Source organism: Lissotriton vulgaris, chromosome 5, assembly GCF_964263255.1.
Source record: "Lissotriton vulgaris chromosome 5, aLisVul1.2, whole genome shotgun sequence".
Taxonomy (NCBI): Eukaryota; Metazoa; Chordata; class Amphibia; order Caudata; family Salamandridae; genus Lissotriton; species Lissotriton vulgaris.
The window spans coordinates 1,688,114,806-1,688,134,334 of record NC_141693.1 but is presented as its reverse complement, the minus strand read 5'-3'; the positions used below and the strand labels follow the sequence as shown (position 1 = coordinate 1,688,134,334).

General features: G+C 49.3%; 1 protein-coding gene across 1 annotated transcript in view; it reads left to right on the top strand.

Annotated features, from left to right (window-relative positions):
- The window catches only part of MRC2 (mannose receptor C-type 2), a 531,676-nt gene that overhangs the window by 180,618 nt on the left and 331,529 nt on the right, over positions 1-19,529 (top strand). Inside the window, 2 exon segments of the mRNA XM_086923828.1 lie at positions 1,942-2,085; positions 8,729-8,917. Coding sequence (XP_086779954.1) covers positions 1,942-2,085; positions 8,729-8,917 — 333 coding nt within the window.

The following is a 19,529-nucleotide window of genomic DNA, read 5'->3' as shown; positions in this document are numbered from 1 at the left end:
CGTTCATCAGAGAGTATTTGCTATAGGCCAAATATCTTTTCTTGAAATTGTATGCGTGAACGGTTCGACAAACTGTACTCTGCTGTTGCTTCATACAACGGGAATGAGGTTGCTGCAGACTACCATCCGTTCTGACCACTCACGTCTATCTCATCCTTATTAAAGAGCTGTTCAGAAGGAAATCTGTGGTTTTCCAACAACCAGAAACAGAAAAGAGATGATTTGAATGTTATCGTTGAGCTGCGGGAATCAAAATTTCATAGAAGTCTACATAGTGCTCATGAAATAAAGTCACAAAGTGATTTTTGTGTGGGCTATTAGACCACTGCTACTTTAAGTGAAGCACCACGTTAGAAAACAGAAGATAAAAACGAGTAAGGAAATGTTCTTATTGTACTGTTTTGTATGCTGATAAACATGTTTACGATTTTCTGAAATGCAAATAATTCTTTTGATAGAGACCAAAAAAGAAAATGAAGACTGTTTTTCAGAACAACTCCGCTATCAAGAGGGAAACAGCGAGGTTTTCAAATTACCTCTACACCTTCACTTCGTAAGAAAAAAAAGGAGCTTATTTCAAAACTTTGCTCCTTGAACTAAGAAGGTCTCCCCCAAAAGTACAATGACCTAATATAGGGATTACCATTAAAATGCAAACCTCCATCGATGTTGAAGATGAACTGTATATCATCTGCATAGATAAAGAAATCTAAGCCAAGCAACTAAGCAAGCCAGTGAAACTATACACAAGTTAAATAGAAGTATAGAAAATAAAGATTCCTATCGAACCACCATTCATCAGATTTTTAGTAACAGAAACAGCCTGATCCAGGGTCTGAAACCACCTGTTTGTCAGAAAACTATAAAACCATTCAAACACCATGCCAACAATGTCAAATGACTTTGTAGGATGTGTTAAATGTCAGTGAAAGACCCAAAACAATCAATGCAGCCGGCATATCGCCGCTGTCTGCACACAAACTCCAATCTTCCAAAACAGCTGTTGGTATAGTTTCAGTACTGCACCCAGAATTTAACCAAAAGGCCCTTGTAAATTCAGAATTGACCTCAGTGGTTCCTTCAGTATTGAGTCAGACAAGAGAATCCTCTATTCCAAATGCAAATCATATAAGTTGGTGATGGGAGAAGGTGACAATAGTTTGAGTTCATAGCGGGCGGATGGAAAGACAATGACAGAACTCATCTTCTAGCCAACTGCTCGCTGATCATGTTCAAATCAGTCTCGCGGCTCCCTGCCCTAGCGCCTAAGACTAGAATATAAGCTTGTTTTTTTGTTTGTTGTGTTCATATTTTTATCATTGGAAATAAGAGTGTACAAACAAGAAGTACTTGGTGAACAGAAATATATTATCATAGCAAAATCAATCCAGATCCACGGTCCACTCTTCGACAGTCATGGTATTGTTATTGGGCATTAATATAGCACCCAGTCAGTCATTTTCGTGGTAATGCTCTCCTATTGGTGGTCCAGTGGTGACTTTACAATTTATTCTGAGGTTGATGTTGCAGACCGGAGTCTGAATAGATATTTGAAAACATGCCCTTACTAGGGTGAAAGATGATTTTAAATGTGCATTCTGCCTAACCTCAGCAGTGCCTTATGGATTAGATAAACACGTCTTGCAGATTTCAGTATGCCAAGGCAGAAAAGGAAAACCGCATTTAATCCATAACAAATGATTATTTTTTTTAAAATAACCACCTGCCTTTGTCATCTCTTGCTCTTCAAACACAGCCCTGGTGGTAGTCTTTGGCCTAACTTTTTCTGTCTGGGGCTACTCTTGGAATGTCCAGTACAGTAATTTACCACAAACCCGTCATTTCTGGTGTGATACTCTGAAATGTAGCTATTTTGGTTCTAACTTTTGGATTCCTGTACCTGTGTCCTCTTCCCACTCCTGCTCCCATCTCCTTTTTCAGATCAACCTAGCAATTCCAATGAGGAGAACTGTGCAGTAATCCGGACTGAGTCATCTGGCGCCTGGCAGAATCGGGACTGTGCCACAGCGCTGCCATATGTTTGCAAGAAGAAGCCCAAAACTGCCACTGACCCATTTTCTACCGGTGAGCGCCGTTGAATGCTGTTGGGGTGGAGGAAAAACTGTATGCAACCAAGAGTGAGATAGGAAGTGTGATTGATTCAGCTTACCAAAGAGTTGTGGTTGCACTCCGACTAATCAGAAGGTGCACCTGGGAAATAGTGGCCATGCTCTGTCATGTGCCCATTGCTCTTTTTCTTTTGTAGTTCTTGCTTTTCCAACTCTTTTTCTTTTCAAAATGTACTCTTAATGCATGCAATATCTGGACTCAGTGTACACTCATTTGACAATATGAATGTGTTGGAATAACCTTACCTGTTCTAATTGGGAACAACTCTGCATATGCTAAGTCACCTGGCCCTGGAAGCTCACTGATTGAGGATTTTACATTTGCAGACACACAGTGTATTCGAATTGGAATGATCTGGTGCTCAGTGGGTGAAATTCAAATCCTGCTATCCAGTGCATAAAGCAATGCCTGGGCGCACACCAACCCAGATACTTCACCCTATCTATGTGGCCCTACCAGCTATCCTAACATTTGAGGTACACCTGCCATAACAAATTATCCATATTCATAGTTAATTACTACGGAATTCCTTATCATTGCTCCTGCAACTCCAAGGCAACTGGGGGTGGGGGAATAGGAGATGAAAAACAAGGTTGCATTTCTTCAAACTGTAAATAGACAAATGAAAGGGTTTAGCATGCTATGCAAAAGTCGTCACATCATAGAAGAAAGAAATTATTCAAAACCCAACTACAAGATCCAAATAACCTTACTTCTGTTTACCCAGCAGTCAAAGCAAAGGTAGTAATGTTAAATATGCCTTCTACTAAGTTAATGTAGAGAGATATATCTAGACCAGTTCGGTTTAGGAGGTTTGTTTCTAAGGAAGTTTCCTTACATTTTACTGTTGAGTCAATAACAAGTTTATTACAAATATAATAGTCTGTGAATCATATGCATTACTGTCAAGGGGATTCCCCCTTAAATCAGTAATGGAGCCAAGCTCCTTGAGAAAAGACATGACCCAAATAATACTCTATGCACACTGTTCTAGTATTGATCACGTGACTAAATTCTCACCAAGAGTGCAAGCAGGAGCCGAGCTCAATGTATGAGAATTAGTAGATGTTCTTTGAGTCAAATGATTTTGGCTCAGCATGCTGGTTTGTAAATTTCATATATTGGGTGTCAGGAAGCAACACATCTAAATCAAAGAGAGAGAGACCGAGACCCTTCAAAAACAACAAAGGGAACTGGGTTAAGACAGGTAACAATAGGCTGTTCCCTTTGGGATTCTTATCTAATTCACTTATCCTCATTCATACGTACTTCTTCGCTCCAGTGTGCCTCAGTCTGTAAACATTGGAATCCTAAATGAATTACCTTACCAGTAATATAAAAATAACTCTTTCTTTATTGAAAGAAGTTCTTGCAAATTTGTTATTTCATTCTACACAATATTAAAAACACAATACAATTTAAATTTCGTCTTAAAAACATGCTATTCCATGAATAGAAGGAACACAATTAAATCTAATTCACCTATATATATCCAAAGTTAAGGTGACAAAGTAGTACATCACATTACTTTGTATATTCATGTTGTCCAAATGCAATTCATGTGCATGCATTAGTTAAAATATATAAGGCCAATTCAGTTATACAATATGAAAATAATACTCAAAGCAAAACAAAAGTTGTTTACGCAGCGTTTTGGTGGGCTAGTGCAACTAATTCATGTACGATTCCAATGTTTACAGACTTGGGCACACTGGAGCAACACATCTAAGCCTTACCTAGCCAGTAGGCACATATATCCTGTTATAGTTACACTAATACATTTATGCCACCAAGAACCGCAATAGCGAGTGCAGAAGGAGAAAAAATGACTGGAAGCTTGAAGCATGTTCTGCATTATACAAACAGGAAGAAATTGAGGATCACTGGACAGCATGGGTAGAGTTTCTTTGCTGTTACAAGAGTAAGCCATGATTTCTCGGCAGCTGTGGGCATGTGTGCAGATTACTGATGAGGATGTTAGTAGAAGAGTACTTCTGTTGTCATTTAGCAGCTGTCTGCCTGAAAAGTCTCTAATTGAGTGAAGGCTGTTGCGAAGACTGGGTAGCCTGAGGCTGACCCCCTGCGTAGAGTGATCCCTAGAGGTGTTTGTGAACGCAGCATCTTCCATATTTTCAGCAAGGAAGCATGTGGGACCTTTCATTGTAGCTACACGAGTAACCCCTGCATCACATTAGAACCGCTCCCTCTTTTATGGTGCCCTTGATGGTTCAACCTCCCAGTAACCATTCTTGAGAACAGATGGCAAGTTACTGATCCTGACTCCATGAAATATGGGTTCTAACCCCAACTTTGGCATTGGGCCATAAATGATTTGTGGCAATCCTCCTACCTCAAATTGTAATTATAGAAGACAGTAACTTGCACATAATTTAGACATTGAGAATGCTGTGCATTAGCAAAGCACAGATGAATTGCCAGACTGGTCTCTTCTCAGTTGTTATCTTACTCCTGAGGATCGGGACAAAACTGAATTCCTGGAGCCCCTTCTGGTTGAGAAGCAGGATTAATCTGTGAGGAGAACAGTTGCTTTTACTCCTGGAAGATCAGACCAGTTGACTGATTGATCTGCTTCAAATATGCTTCTTGTAACCAAGACCACCCAAGAACCATGAGAGTTCTGTAGCACAGCCTTCTGGAAGCAAGACCAAGACCATAGACAAGCATACCCTGGGTCATGAAGCAGCAGAGATGCTTTTGTGTATCATCACTGGTTGGCCTTCAGCATCACCAGTGCACTCCAAACCCCCAGAAAACTCATCTGCATTTCCCAGCCCCATAGAGATTTGAAGGCTGAGCCTTCACACCCCCAGTGTGGGGTCTGTTCCCGTTGATTATAGCTACCTCTCTAGCCTTACTATTCGAAAGAAGATATCACTATTTTACATTGCAGTTGATCCATATTCTAACGTATAACTCCAATTTGCAAACCCCTGGATTCTGGTTTGTGTCAACAGTCTGGTGGGTATTCCTACCAAGTGAAAAGCATGAAATTACCGACTATTTTTTAGATCCATGCCTTTAAACTTTGGTAATACCACACAGCTTACTAAGGCTTGTTTGCCCCCTGCTGAGGGATCAGGCGGCCTTTCAATTGTTTCCTAAAATCGCTAGGAGAGTGTTCAAACTAGACATCAGTTGCAGGATCCCCAATTTTCATTAAAATAACACCAAGATTGCTGTCACCCAAAAAGTCTACCATTATGTTTTACTACTTTAAAACTGGAATCTCAGCTAATGGGGCTTTAGCCCACTGATTTGTCCAGTGTTGAACCGAGAGACCATTAAAACTGACAGTTTACCACCTATCATAGTAATGTTGCCACTTTGTATTCTCTTTGCATGGTATTTCTGACTTTTGGACTGAGATTGTGTTAATAAACTTTGTAGCAAGCAGAAGAGTACTTAAGTCTTACAATACTGTCTACGCCCGCCTAGAATAACATTGTTAATTTGACCAATGCTAAAGAAAATGATGTGCCTGGTGCAGAAATGTTGGACAATCATTTGTGGTCATATCTCTGCTCCAGAAGGTTCTAGCACAATCTTGCGTTCAGTATGTGTCTCATTTGGGAACTCCTAGTTTTGATGAATTATAAATTAAAGTACCTTGTTTTTTGCCCAATTAATCACTTCCTGCTCATCCAGTTTATTGAGAGCTATTTACTGAGTCACCCGGAACCTGCATTTCTAACCTGTGCCACCTTCTAGAGTGAGCATCGTCTGCAGACCTTTGCTACTCCTGGAGATTTGAGTGCCTAAAGGGGTGACATTGTAAAACTATTGGATTATATTGGTATTGAGGACCCTGAGATGCAGTAAAACTCAAGGAAAGCGCATACTTGCCAGGATGATAATGTAGCTAGTTCTTTATATAGTGGACCAAAAAGAGATACACTGTGTAAAGAGTCCAGGCAAACCCCCGTTGGTTTACAGAGGCACAAATGATAACACAAATGTTCTCTTTTATGGTGCTAAGCTTTTGTTGACACACACTCAGAGGCCATAAATGAGACACACAATAAAGAATAAATCCGAGACCAATTTCGAAAAATAAGTCATATTTTTGAATACATTTTGATACCAAGAACTTTGTTATCAAGTAAGTACTTTTTTAAATATCTATTTTAGTAGACTTAAACACGCCTTTGCACACAGTGCTTTTCTATGGAAGAAAAGGCATGTATAGCATTCAGTTATTTGCGTTCGGTTTCTGGGGTTCTCCTTCAGGACATAGGGTCGAGTGGGCAACGTCCAAAGCACCACCTGCCCTGGGGCGACCGGTTGCAGAGGTGCTGTAAAGGTTGGGAGCTGTGCACGCTATGCCGGTAGAAAGAAGGGGGGCCACTTAGAAGTAGACTGAGGGGGTGGGACTTCAGGACAAGTCCAGGAGCTCCCAACGGGTGGCTCGGGTCACAAGGGTCCTCGGAACAAGGGAGCACAGTCGGTTTATCGGTACCCAGGTTGGGGCACTCTGCGCAGAGTAGAAGGGTTGGCTGCGCTCTGTACCCCTGGGAACCTTGCTGTTGTTGGTCTCACCAGTTGAGGCTGCAGAATCACGACAGCTGGGCCACACTGGAAGTAGGTCTCTTCGCTGCTGACTTCCCTCGACGGTTGCTTTGTCTTGGAATCGTGGCGTTCCAACTGGACTCTCACGGTCTCTGCTTGCAGCGTGGTGTCCGGTACCCTGGGTATTGGTCCTTTCCAGCTGTGCTTTGTCCTGGTGTCCTCTCATTTAATCTGACCTTCAGGAGCACAGGGCTCTCTTCCTGGGAAGCTGCTGCATCGGGCAGGCCGGGGGGGCTGCATTTCTGTAGACCGGGCTTTGCATTTCGGTGCCTGAGGACTGCAAGGAAGTAGCCACTTTACTCTAAGGGAGGTTTCTTGGCAATTTGCGAAGGTTGGCATTTTCCTGAAGTTCTTGGAAGCTGGTCAGCTGCAGGACAAGTCGCGAATGTCAAGACTTAGTACGACAGGAAAGGCTTGTCGCCAAAAGTCCACAGTAGCCTTCAGTTCTCGCTTTTTTTTGTGGCTCTAGGTGTCCTTCTCTTCTTGATCTGGCGAATCAAATTTCCTGGGGTCAGAGGTGCCACCTAAATACTCAATTATGGGGTGTTACAGGGAGTTACAGGGAGTAGTCTATGGGCTACTTACCGTGAGGGTGTCTACACTCTCTAAATGACCATTTGCTGTGGGAGTGGGCATAATCCTGACCCAGAGACGCTAATTCTGCCAAAACTAAGATGGTGGAACTTTAAAAGTGATGTCCTCATTAGGTAGGCCACCTTAGGGATAGTACCACCCTGAAAGGGGACCACGCCTCCTGACTAGCCAATTTCCCCATCTGTCCTGTTGCCAAATGGGCCCAGGGCAGGGGGTTGCATTTCCCCTGTCTGGGGAAGCCTTGGGTCGCATATTGAAATTAGCAGAAGCCTTTGAAGCCTCCTGCCTTGATATTCTGATCACTTAGCATCCTGCTTGGAGGAGGTGACAACACCTCTGGCCGGAGCAGGCATTGTTTCTGCTCTCAGAGAGTGAGGGCTCTCACCTGCAGGGGTCATAAACCTGTCTGTGGTGGCAGGCTAGTCTACACCAGTCAGCCAGTGCACTAGTATACGGTAGGTTTTCAGAGGCATCTCTAAGTTACACTCTGGGTGCTTGTATTCATAAATCCATCACTGGCATCAGTGTGGGCTTATTAATACGAGATGATTGATACAAAAGATCTTTGGTTTCAGTAAAGCCATTATGTAGCTGTTGATCTTGTGAAAACAGGTGTCCAGCACATGTACTCAAACTGGCTTCCCTGTACACTTGTAATGTCTCAGAATCGACTTAGACGTGACAGGGGCATATCTGCTCATGCAGATATGTTCACACATGTAGTATAGTGCACTCTGCCTTAGGGTTATAAGGCCTGCAATAAGGGTGATGTACCTATACTGCATGCAGTATCTGCAGGCATGGCACACTAGAGGGTTGCCATGTTATGTCTTCAGTTTTCTCTGCACCATGGCACACAGTCTGCAATGTCAGTCTGCATGTAGGTGCTGAGGGATCCCTTAGGGTGACACAGTACATGCTGCAGGACCTGGGGACTCCTTGTAGTCTCCTTGTCCCAGGTACCAGGGGTATCATTTACTAGGGACTTACAGGGGATGCTAAAGGTATTGCCTATTGGGGTAACCGTTGTACAGTTTAGAGAAAGAGACCTAGCACTGGGGACCTGGATAGCAGGAACCCAGTGCACTTTCTGTCATAATTACATCAGATACCAGTCAAACAGTGGGGTGACCATGTCAAAAATAGGCATTTTCCTACAAACAAGAAAAGTCTTCACACCATCACTCTGTGATGCAATTGTGTGTAAATTTCACCTCTTGGGAGCTTCTTACATTTTTGCTAGCGGTGTTTGACATTTTCCATTCAGAGGAGAAGAGCATCGAAAAGGCAAATTGTCCACCTCAAGCTATCAGATTATTTATTTGCTCTTTCACCCTTTTTCACTGATTATAATAAAATATATAAATACAGGAACACAATTCTATGTAAAAAAACAGACCTCTTTTCTTGTTTGCAGACTCCTGGTCTGATGTGAAGGTCACCTGTGAGCCTGGCTGGCAGGGGTTCCAGTCCAACTGCTATCGCTTGAATATCGAGAACAAGAGCTGGCAGGAAGCCCGCAAGATTTGCCAGCGTAGCAATGCTGATCTGGCGAGTATCCACACCCTCCCTGAGGTGGAGTTTGTGAGCCGGCAGATCAAGGAAGGTGGGTAGCCATAGTTTTCCTCTAGTAATTTCCATGTGTTCATCATAACTTGCAAGAAGGTGTGAAAAGTGCTACTACTTTGACCTGGAATCCGTGCGTTGGATTAGGTCTGCCAGGTCTAATCTTTTCCCTCCTTGTGATACAGTCAAGTACTGAGATTTACAGAATGTGGTGCCAGTGCATCACTTCATCTTGTATGGTATTAAGAAATGTAGCACTAGCAAAATGATGTGCTCCCTGTGATAACTCAGTGACTTACAATCAGTCAATCTCATCTTTCCTCGATCCTGTGTGTATTCATCTGACTAACTAGATCCATTCACTAATTTCTTTAGCCGTACTGACATAGTTTCTGATGTAATCTTGTACACACATATCTTCCTGGTTTTCTGACCCCTGAAAGCTGCAAGACTAACAGGCCTTCAGGGTTGCTTGATTTTCCTTTTAGCTTGTCCATGAGAAGCATCGTTAAGGTGTTTTTAATTGCAGCAGTGCTGATGTTGAAGAACATTTCAGTGTAGGAAAGTAGGTGTTTGAGGCATGTGAGCTGTAGATCACATGCTTTGCATACTCCTGCCATCTAGTGTTGGGTCCGGATGTTTGCAATTTGTTTTTCTTCGAAGAAGTCTTCTCCAATCACGAGGTAGGTTACTCCTCCTTTTGGTGATAGTGCGCATGGCCATCGACTCCATTGTTAGATTGTTTTTTCCCGCCATCAGTTTTGGACGTTAATTGCTGTGTTCCGGTTCAACACAGTTACTCCAGTTCCCCTCGGTGCGCAATACACTCGCCCTCGACGGTATTGTTTTCGATCATGTAATTCCATTCCATTCTCCACATAGTGTAGTTACTGAAAAATCCCTCTTTCAATCGGGTAGCTTGTGGAAGGCCTTCGGGCCTACCAGCGTCGGGCCGGCTCGCAGTAGATTGAACGGACTCCATTTAAATTCTGCCCTCGGTGGCACAAGAAGTTTTTATGCACTGACTCACACAAAGTGTGCAACCTGTGCTTGTATCCGGAACACATAGAACAGGACCTCAACCCTTGTAAGGCTATCTGATCAAAGAAAATGCTTTGCGACTGTCGGGCTCGATGTCGCCACATGCAGAGCCAACACTCCGGTTCCATTTCGCACCTCTTTAGGTTTAAAGTATTTTATTAAGATACAAAAAACATGGGGAAGGGAATAGGAGGTCAAGTGAACATACAGTACAAGACGCGAAACATTGCAGCGATTCAGATGGAAAGTAGGGAGGCAGGAAGCCCCGGAGGGTAACAGGGCATAAGTCATAAGGCAATAAGGCAGTGCGAATGACCCTCCAGTAGACCCCCATTCCCCGAGCAAGGCCAAGCTGGAGTAGCGTCCCGCAACACAGTGAAAAACACACCATCCCTCCAACCCCCCGTCCCCGGAAAAATAGAAGAAAGAAAAGCATAGGAGAAAAAGGAAGAAAACAATACCCCAACATCCCCGTCCGAAAGTCAGCATTTAGAAGCATGTAACCCCGCCCCCCACCCCCAGCCCCAAACCCCCGATCCCGCCACATTCACTCCGTTGGAGCCGCCGGCGGCGTCAGCCTAAGGAGTCGCAGGTACCGTGGGCATGTGAGCTCGCGAAACTCCGTGGACAGCAGTGCTAAAAAGGGGTGCCAGAGCTCTTCAAACTGGTCTACATTCCCAGCTACTGTTAGCGACATCTTCTCCATACCCAGTACCTGCCAGAGCCGGTGTAGCCAGCCAGTGATAGAGGGGGCAGTGGGGGTACGCCAAAGTACAAGGATGTTTTGAACCGCTGAGCCTAGCGCAATCGCAATCTGTCTACCCCTGCGGGACTTCAGCGGGTACATCAGGTCATTGGGGAGGCCTAGCAAGACATACGCAGGGAAGCGCGGGAGCTCGATCTCAAAATGCCTATCCACCTCATCCAAGACCTCCTTCCAATAGGCCGACAGCACCGGGCACTCCCAGAGAATGTGCGTGAGGGTGCCTTCCTGTCCGCAGCCGCGCCAGCAACCTTTATCGCCGATTTTGTGCATCTCGTAGAGCCTCTCCGGGGTGTAATACCAATAGGTGGACACCTTAGTAAAGGTCTCCGTCAGCCCAGTGTGGTACGCAGAGTGCCTCGCCCGATACGCGATCCTGTCCCACTCCTTGTGGCTCAAGGTCCTGCCCAATTCCCTGTGCCAGCGCTCCCTCCCAGGGTTATGGTAATGAAACGGCGGGGGTTGAAGAAACTTATACAAGTCGGTGATAAGCTTGGCATCCGAGGTCCGGGTTACTAGCCACCGCTCATAGGGCGTAATCGAACGGGCAGCGACATCGCGCACTGGGGGTTGAAGAGCCCAGTGGCGGACTTGCATATAACGCAGCCTGTCCCCCTCCGTTAGGCCAAACTCCTGATGGAGCTGCTGGAAGGGGAGAACACCCTCCGGCCCGTAGATCTGGAAAAGCGCCCTACAACCCGCGCTCACCCAGTGGGAAAAGGCTCCCGGTTCCAGACCCGGAGTGAAGTCTGGATTGCCAGCAATGGGAGTGAACGGTGATGGAAAAGTGGTGAGCTCACGGAGCTCACACACCGCGTCCCACACTCGCAGCGGAACCCGGGTGATGAAGGAGGCGTAGAGATTAGGCGGGCGGTGAGTGCGCCGCAGGAACGGGACTTCCTGGAGGGTACGGCCCGCAACTGCCTGGTCCTGAAAGAGCCAGTGCTTGTCCGATTCCCACCGGCTCCATTCCACCAAATATCGGAGTTGCGCCGCCTGAAAGTACTTCCGGAGGTCCGGGACACCGAGACCCCCCGCCTCCGGGGCAAGCATGGAGAGGACCCGTTTCATCCGAGGCTTACGGCCTTGCCACACAAAGCGGGAGATGTCAGCCTGCGCCTGCCGTATCCAACCTACAGGGGGTTGTAGAGGTAGAGCGCGAAAAAGATACAGGATCTGAGGCAGTATCGTCATCTTCACCGCTGCGATACGGCCCAGCCACGAGAGCAGGCCTTTGTTCCATCGGCCGAGTTCCTCCTTGATCTTTTTGCTCAGGGAGGAATAGTTGGCAGCGACCATTGCAGGTAGGGAGGGTGCAAGCAAGATCCCCAGGTAAGGCACCGCGGAGGAGGACCATTGCAGAGGAAAAAGACGCTGGAGGTCCCGCCTGGTGTCGACAGAGAGCGACACATCCAGGGCAGCCGATTTGAACATATTCATTTTGAAGCCCGCCACGCGGGCAAAGGAGGTCAGTTCCTGGACGCAGGCAGGGAGCGACCGCTTAGGGTCATCCAGGGTCAGCAAGACATCGTCCGCATATAAGCTGACAGTATGGGTGTATTGCCCCATCCTCACCCCAACAGCGTCCGGGTTATCGCGGATCCTCTGGGCAAACGGCTCCATATAGAGGACAAACAGGAGCGGCGAAAGGGGGCAGCCCTGTCTCGTGCCGCGCTCAATGGCAAAGCTGCTGGAGCTGTGTCCGTTGACACGCACCGATGCTGACGGCCTCCTATAACAATTAAAGACCATAGTGCGGAACCTCTCGCCGATCCCCAGTTTCCCGAGGACCAGCTCGAGGTACGGCCAATGAACCCTATCAAAGGCCTTCTCCGCGTCGACCGACAGCAGCATCCGCTCCCCCGGGACGCGGGAGGCCTTTTCTAGCACGTGCGTCACCCTCTTGGTGTTGTCGACCGTTTGCCTACCGGGTACAAAACCGGCCTGGTCCGCCTCCACCAGACCTGGTAGGAGCAGACCCAATCTGGCCGCCAAGATCCCCGTGTAAAGCTTGAGGTCCACATTTAGAAGCGAGATGGGCCGATACGAGCCGCACAGAGTCCGGTCCTTCCCCGGTTTCGGAATAACCGACACAGTCGCTGAGAGGAGGTCCGGTGGGATGGCTCCCGGTTCAGAGAAGGAGTTGAACAAGCGAGCCAGGAGAGGCGCGACAGTGGGACAGAAGGTCTTGTAAAACAAGGCCGTATAGCCATCCGGGCCCGGGGCCTTGCCGTGCTTTAACCGTGCAATAGCGGAGATGACTTCCTCCACATGAATGTCCCTCTCTAGGTGGGCCGCCTGGGCGGGATCCAGGGCTGGGAGGGTCACTGATTCCAAATAGGCCTCAGCCTCTCCCGGTGGGGAGGGCTCTGCAGCGTACAGCGCCTCGTAGAAGGCACGGAAGGAATCCGCCACCTCCGCGTCACCGGAAATCGGGACCCCGTCCGCTCCCACTAGCTCCTTTACCACATTGCGCTGCTGCGCAGCCCTAAGCCGGTGGGCCAGGAGCTTACCGCATCTGTCTCCGCCGGTGTAAAAGGCATGTTTCAAGCGCAACGCCGCATACTCCGCCCGGTCCAGGTCCAACGCAGAGAGGAGTTTCCGCGCCGCCTTCAGCTGCCTCCAAACTCGAGGAGCCCCCGTCCGGCGGTGAACCTGTTCAAGTTCCCTGACCTGCGCCGTTAGTTCCTCCCTCTTACGTTGCCGCTCCCTGTTCTCCGCCGAGGAGATGAAGATGAACTCCCCTCTGACGACCGCTTTCAAAGCCGCCCACTGCGTCGCTAGGGACGTGTCGGAGTTGTTATTGTGGGTCAGGTACTCCTGAATGACCTCCTCCACTCGCTTCACCACCGATTTCTTATGGAGAAGCGTGTCCCGAAGCCGCCACATCCCTCTAGAGGGGGGGGCCGCCGGCCAAGCAAATGTTCCGGAAACCGGCGCATGGTCGGACAGGGACAAGACCCCGATGTCTGCCGCCGTGGCGGCCGAGCGAAACGGTCCGCTCACCAAGAGGTAGTCCAACCGCGAATAAGTGCGGTGTGCGTGAGAGAAATATGAGTAGTCCCTATCGGCGGGGTGCATGGTGCGCCAGAGGTCATGCAGGTCCATCTCTGCAATCTGGTCCTGAACCACTCTAGAAAGTTCCCCCGTCTGCGGAAAGCGCTGGGCAGACCTATCCAAGGTGGAGTCGAAGACCATGTTCAGGTCTCCCCCCAAAATGACGTGGCGATCCGGCGAGGCAGTAACGTCTACCAACACAGATTCCAGGAAGCGATCCTGGTGGTCATTTGGGCTGTACACGGAGCCAACCGTGAAGGAAACACCCCCCCAGACGCATGCGGTACACTAGAAGCCTCCCCTTCTGCTCGGCATGTTTATACAACACCTCACCCCTGAAGGAGCTGGCTAGAAGAATGGCTACCCCCGCAGTCTTAGTCGCAGCCGAGGAAAAGAGTTGCGTGGGGAACTTGGCAGAGCGCAACCTATGGCAATCCTTAGAGAGTAAATGGGTTTCCTGCAGGAGGCAAATGTCCGCCTGCGACCCTTCTAGCAGGGAAAGGATCGCCCTACGCTTCACAGGATTATTCAGACCCTTAACGTTAAGGGTCACTACTTTCAGGGACGGCATCGCTCCCAGGGAAGCAAAACGCTATGCAGCAAGCGAGGGATCAGTGGAAGGGGCGCGCGGGGCAGGGGCGCAGGGAAGGCCAGAATCGGCTTCGCATGTGTTCGGACAATATCGGACGGGACCCCCCCCAACACCAAACCAGCTCTTGAACCCCCCCAAAACCAACCCATGGCAACCAGCCAAAACCAAAAACAAGAAAAAACACCCCATTGTCTCAGTCTAGCCCAAGTGGGCGAGTCTGTAGAAACCAGTCAAGTGGACGTCCAGCCACACACCTCCAACCTCTCCCCCCCAACCCCCAGCCCCAACCCAGCATCGTAGAAGCTAAGAGTCTCTCCCCCCGGAGTAAAGTTAGGCCGTCTGGGCCACGCCATCAGATTCAGGCAAGTTCCTGGCCGCAGTCCTCAGGGCCTCCGCCATATCCGCCCTGATGGTAGGGGAGTCAGGGCGACTCGCCGTCGCCGACGATTGGCGCCTCCTCGATCTCCGTCGGCCCCGCCGCTCGGGGCGCCTCCATGCGGGTGTCGCCCCTTCTTCCTCTGTAGCTGTGAGTCCCAACACCCCACAGACATCTTGCAAGGAGCGCAGCTGGTGTAGCACCCCATTCCATCGGAAGATAAGACGGAAGGGGTGACCCCAGGAGTAGGCCGTCTCATGCTCTCGTAGAAAGTCCGTAGCGATGCGGAAAGACCTGCGCTTCTGCAGTGTGATGGCGGACAGGTCTTGATAGAGCGCCACGGGTCGTTCTCGGAAGGACAGCGGCTGCTTCCTGGGGGCCTCTGTCATAATGCGCTCCTTCAGGGGGAAATCCGGCAGGAATGCCAGGATATCAGGTGGGGGTGCCGATGACTGGCGCTGGCGGCCCACCCTGTGTGCTCTGTCGATGCGGATCGGGAAGTCCGCTCCTTCTCCCAAGATGTCGCGGAACAGGTCCTGCAGATAGGCCACTAGGTCCGCACCCTCATCCGCGGACGGAACGCCTCGCACCCGGATGTTATTCCCCTTCGACCTGTTCTCGAGGTCCTCAGAGTGGGCCTGGAGCTCGACACACTGCTCCCGTAGGCGGAGAACATCCTGCTGGAGATGAACTATCTCTTCATCGCGACGCTGGGCCGCCGTTTCCACAGTGTCGACCCGCTCGCCCAGGCCCTCGATTTCTCTACGCACTTCACGGACCTCTCCGGCCACCTCGGTCTTGAGAGTCTGGAATTCCTCCTTGAGGGAGCTGAATAAGTCCTCCATGAAGGACCTCGTGACTGGTGGTTCGCCTCCGGTGGTGTCTGTTGTGGCCCGGGAGGATCCCGGGGACGGCTGCGCCCTGTCTCGCAGTTGCTGGGCCCTGCCAAGCATGTCCGGCAGAGTGCGATCTCCCCGTGCCGCGCCACGTCTCCCAGCCATCTTGGCCTCCGCGGTGGGTGAAGCCTAGAGCTGGCCGCTGCAAATGCACCCAGCCGCTCGTGGGCACCAGATGTGAAAACCTCGCCGAGGACAAGGGTAGTGCGTCACAGGCGACAAAATGGCGGCACGGGCCAGGGCGAGACGACCATCGAGCCAGTCAGGGCAATAATCAAGGTTCAGGGCGGAGGCTTTCAGCCGCGTGCATCCAGGGCTGACGGCAGATGCTTAGGCCCCAGGATGAACCGAGGCGCCCGTATGACAAGGGCGCGGGCGAGGGTCACCAGTACCAGCTCCTCAACGACAAGATGGCGGGAGGGCGGAACCTAGGAGGGCAGCCCAGGCCAGCAAGTCTATGGGCGACCCTCAAACAGCAATGGGTCGGGAAAGTGCGAAACCAGTGTCCTCCAGTTTCACCGGCTAGTACGCCCGGCTCAGTCACCGCACAAACTCCAACGTCCCACGCTTCCAGGCTCGGGGTCCGCAAGGCGTCACACACCGACACCCATGGCAGGGGGGTAGATCACCGACGCAGGTCTGGGGTCTGTCGTCCAGCGAAGACTCTGGCCACCAAGGCTCCGGCCAGGAAGCCTCCGCACTCCACGGAGTCCGTCGAGTCCGTTCCCTCGGGATCCCCAGCTTTCAGCACTCGGCCCAGCCGAGGCGCGCGGACAGCGCCGCAATACGCTCCGCCTCCAGGCCCTTCTCCTCGGGGCGACCCAGGCTCCACTCCTCGAATCGATCGTTGAACAAACTTTTCGGGGACTTCCCCCGGGGCAACAGAAGTCAAAGTGGTATCAAAATGTGCCCCAAGAACTCCGGCACAGTTCTCTCGCCCGCAGTGCTGCCGCGGGGGGAGAGAAGCGCAGGAATCGGGGCTCGAGCTGAGCTGGGCCGGAGGAGCTACGGGAGGAAGCGTCCGCTCACCCCGCCATCTTTGCCACGCCCCTCCTCCGCACCTCTTTAGAGAAGATTTGGAACAAAAGACCGGAGACACCATGGGAGTCGAGGAAGAACACAACACGATTTCCATCTCTGACTACGGCTCCGACGAAGACATCTTGCAAGGGCAGCATACCATGATTACAGATCCTCCCTTACCCCAAAGTCCACCTCAGCCCAAGAAGAAGGCTCTGGTCCAACCTCCGCCTCTGGGCTATGGTCAGCGCGAGAACATGTTTCCGACGCCCCACCTTCCGGCTCTGCACCGAAACATACACCAAAGCGTTCTGGCTCCGAAAAGAGCCATTTGAAATGGGGCACCGAGACGACCCACCCACTTCCACAATGAAAACTCCTTTGGATCCGAAATCCTCGGCATCCAAAACCCCGGCACCCAAAACACCGGCACCGAAGCCTTCGGCACCAAAACAAACTGATGTGGTGATTCCACCAAAAGAGTACCATTTCGATGTTCATCTCTGCAAACCGGATCCGACACAACAGGAGCTCTATATTCATCCAACAACTGGACATATTGCCACCAAGGTGACAACAAAACACAAACCTGAGACTGAAGAGGCCTCCCACATTCCTTTAAAAATGAAAAATGTGGGTACTAACCCTTCTCCTCCTCTTCCATTCTTTCCTTCTCTTCAGTTTCAATCCTTACTAATTTCACCTGGGAACAGCACCACATACATCTGATAATCAGGATGATGGGGATAGGGATGGGGCTGGGGACAATGACCCAACACCTACAGACCCATGGGCAGATTACAACACCAATTCGCCCTCAGTGAATGATCCTGATCTGTACCCTACCAAGCCTTCTTCACCGGACTGTTGGGTAGAGCTGCTAACTACCATGGGGTTCAGTTCCATAAGGAATCCCTAGAAGAGGATTTTCTTTTCGAAACGCTCAGTAGTACTCAAAATTCCTCGCACACACTCCTCATGCTCAAAGGTATGATCAGACAGGTGGATGACATTTTAATGTTCCCGTCAGCGCACGTATTCTCACCCCTAGGGGAGACAAGAAATATAAGCCGGCACCGTCAGATCCAGCATACACAAGGGGGCAGTTACCATTGGATTAATTGGTAGTTTCCAACGCATGCAAAAGGGCCAATTCCCAAACCACAGAAGATGCTCCACCCCAGATAAAAAAATCTAAGTTGCTAGACGCATTGGTTAAAAGAGTAGCCTCTCAGGTTGTAAACTTTTGGTGCATCTCCAATACCCATGCACTTTTATCTGGGTACGACAGGGCGCATTGGGATAAAATGGAGCAGTTGCTCCAATTTCTACCTGATGAGCACAAGTCCAAGGTGCAAGACCTAGTGCGGGAGGGACAGCTCATATCCAATAATTCAATCGGGTGCGCCCTAGATGCTGCGGACACTGCGGCCAGTGCTGTCATCACCAGCGTCCTTTTAAGAAGGCATGCCTGGTTACGCATTTCAGGTTTTAAACCAGAGGTTCAAACTTCTATCCTGAACACACCATTTGATAAGGAACAACTCTTTGGCCCTGTGGTAGATTCATCATTAGAAAAAATGAAGAAGGACACAGAGTTAGCCAAATCTATGGGAGCTCTTCAATTAACACCAGGACGTGGTTCCTTTCAGCGCTCCTTCTGTCGCGGAGGGTCCAACAATACCTCCTCAGAAACTGCCTCTACCCCACCTATAAAGGCAACAATCAATTCTCTCCCTCTAAGGGTTTCTTCAGAGGGGGTTACAGAGGCAACAATGGCAAGTGTAGAGGTATAGGTTCCAACACACGTGCCTCCCCCTCCAATACCGAACAGTGACTTCCCTACACTTCCCTCAACCATTTAACACCTGTTGGGGGCTTCTTTCTTATTTCCTACCGGTCTGGCAGCCCATAACTACAGACAAATGGGTACTGGAAATTATTCGTTATTGTTATTGCCTGGAGTTTACCAACAATCCTCCAAACATTCCTCCAAGTTCACACAGACTGTCACTGGATCACTTACACCTCCTCAAACAAGAGGTTCAGTCTCTCCTTTTAAATGGGGTTATAGACCCGTACCACTACAATACCACAGGTCGGGCGTATACTCCTTTTTTTTCTCATACCCAAAAAAGACGGTTCTCTAAGGCCAATTTTGGACCTCGGAGAATTAAATCTTTACATACAGTCATACCATTTTTACATGGTTACACTTCAACAGGTGCTCCCACTCCTGCAACATGGCGACTTTCTGCCTACCCTAGACTTAAAGGTCACCTACTTCCATATGCCAATACTTCCCGCTCATCGCAAATTTCTCAGATTTGTAATAGCAGGCCAACATTACCAGTTCAAGGTACTCCCCTTCGGAGTCACCACTGCTCCCAGAGTCTTTACAAAGTGTCTGTCAGTAGTCGCTGTTCTTCTTAGAAGACAACACATTCAAGTCTTTCCCTACTTGGACGACTGGCTTATCAAAGCCAGTACATATCCAAAGTGTCTCCAACATACTCACAGGACACTACAGTTACTGCTCCAACTGGGGTGCACAGTCAATGTGTTGAAATCGCATCTCCAACCTTCCAATGCTCAAAATTACCTAGGAGCCACTTTACATACTCAAAAGGCCCTGGCCTTTCCCAATGCAGCCAGAATTCGCAACATTCAGGCTCCAGCTCTCCAGTTTCAGTCTAATCACTTGCTTCCAGCTCAAATGTATATGCAACTACTGGGAATACTGGCATCTTGCATCATGATTGTTCCCCATACCAGGCTTCACATGCTTCACATGCGTCCCCTACAGGAATGCTTAGCAAGTCAGTGGAACCAATCGCAGGGTCTGTTAACCGATCTAGTGTTGGTAAGCAGCCGTACTCCTCACTCTCTGCAGAGGTGGAACACACA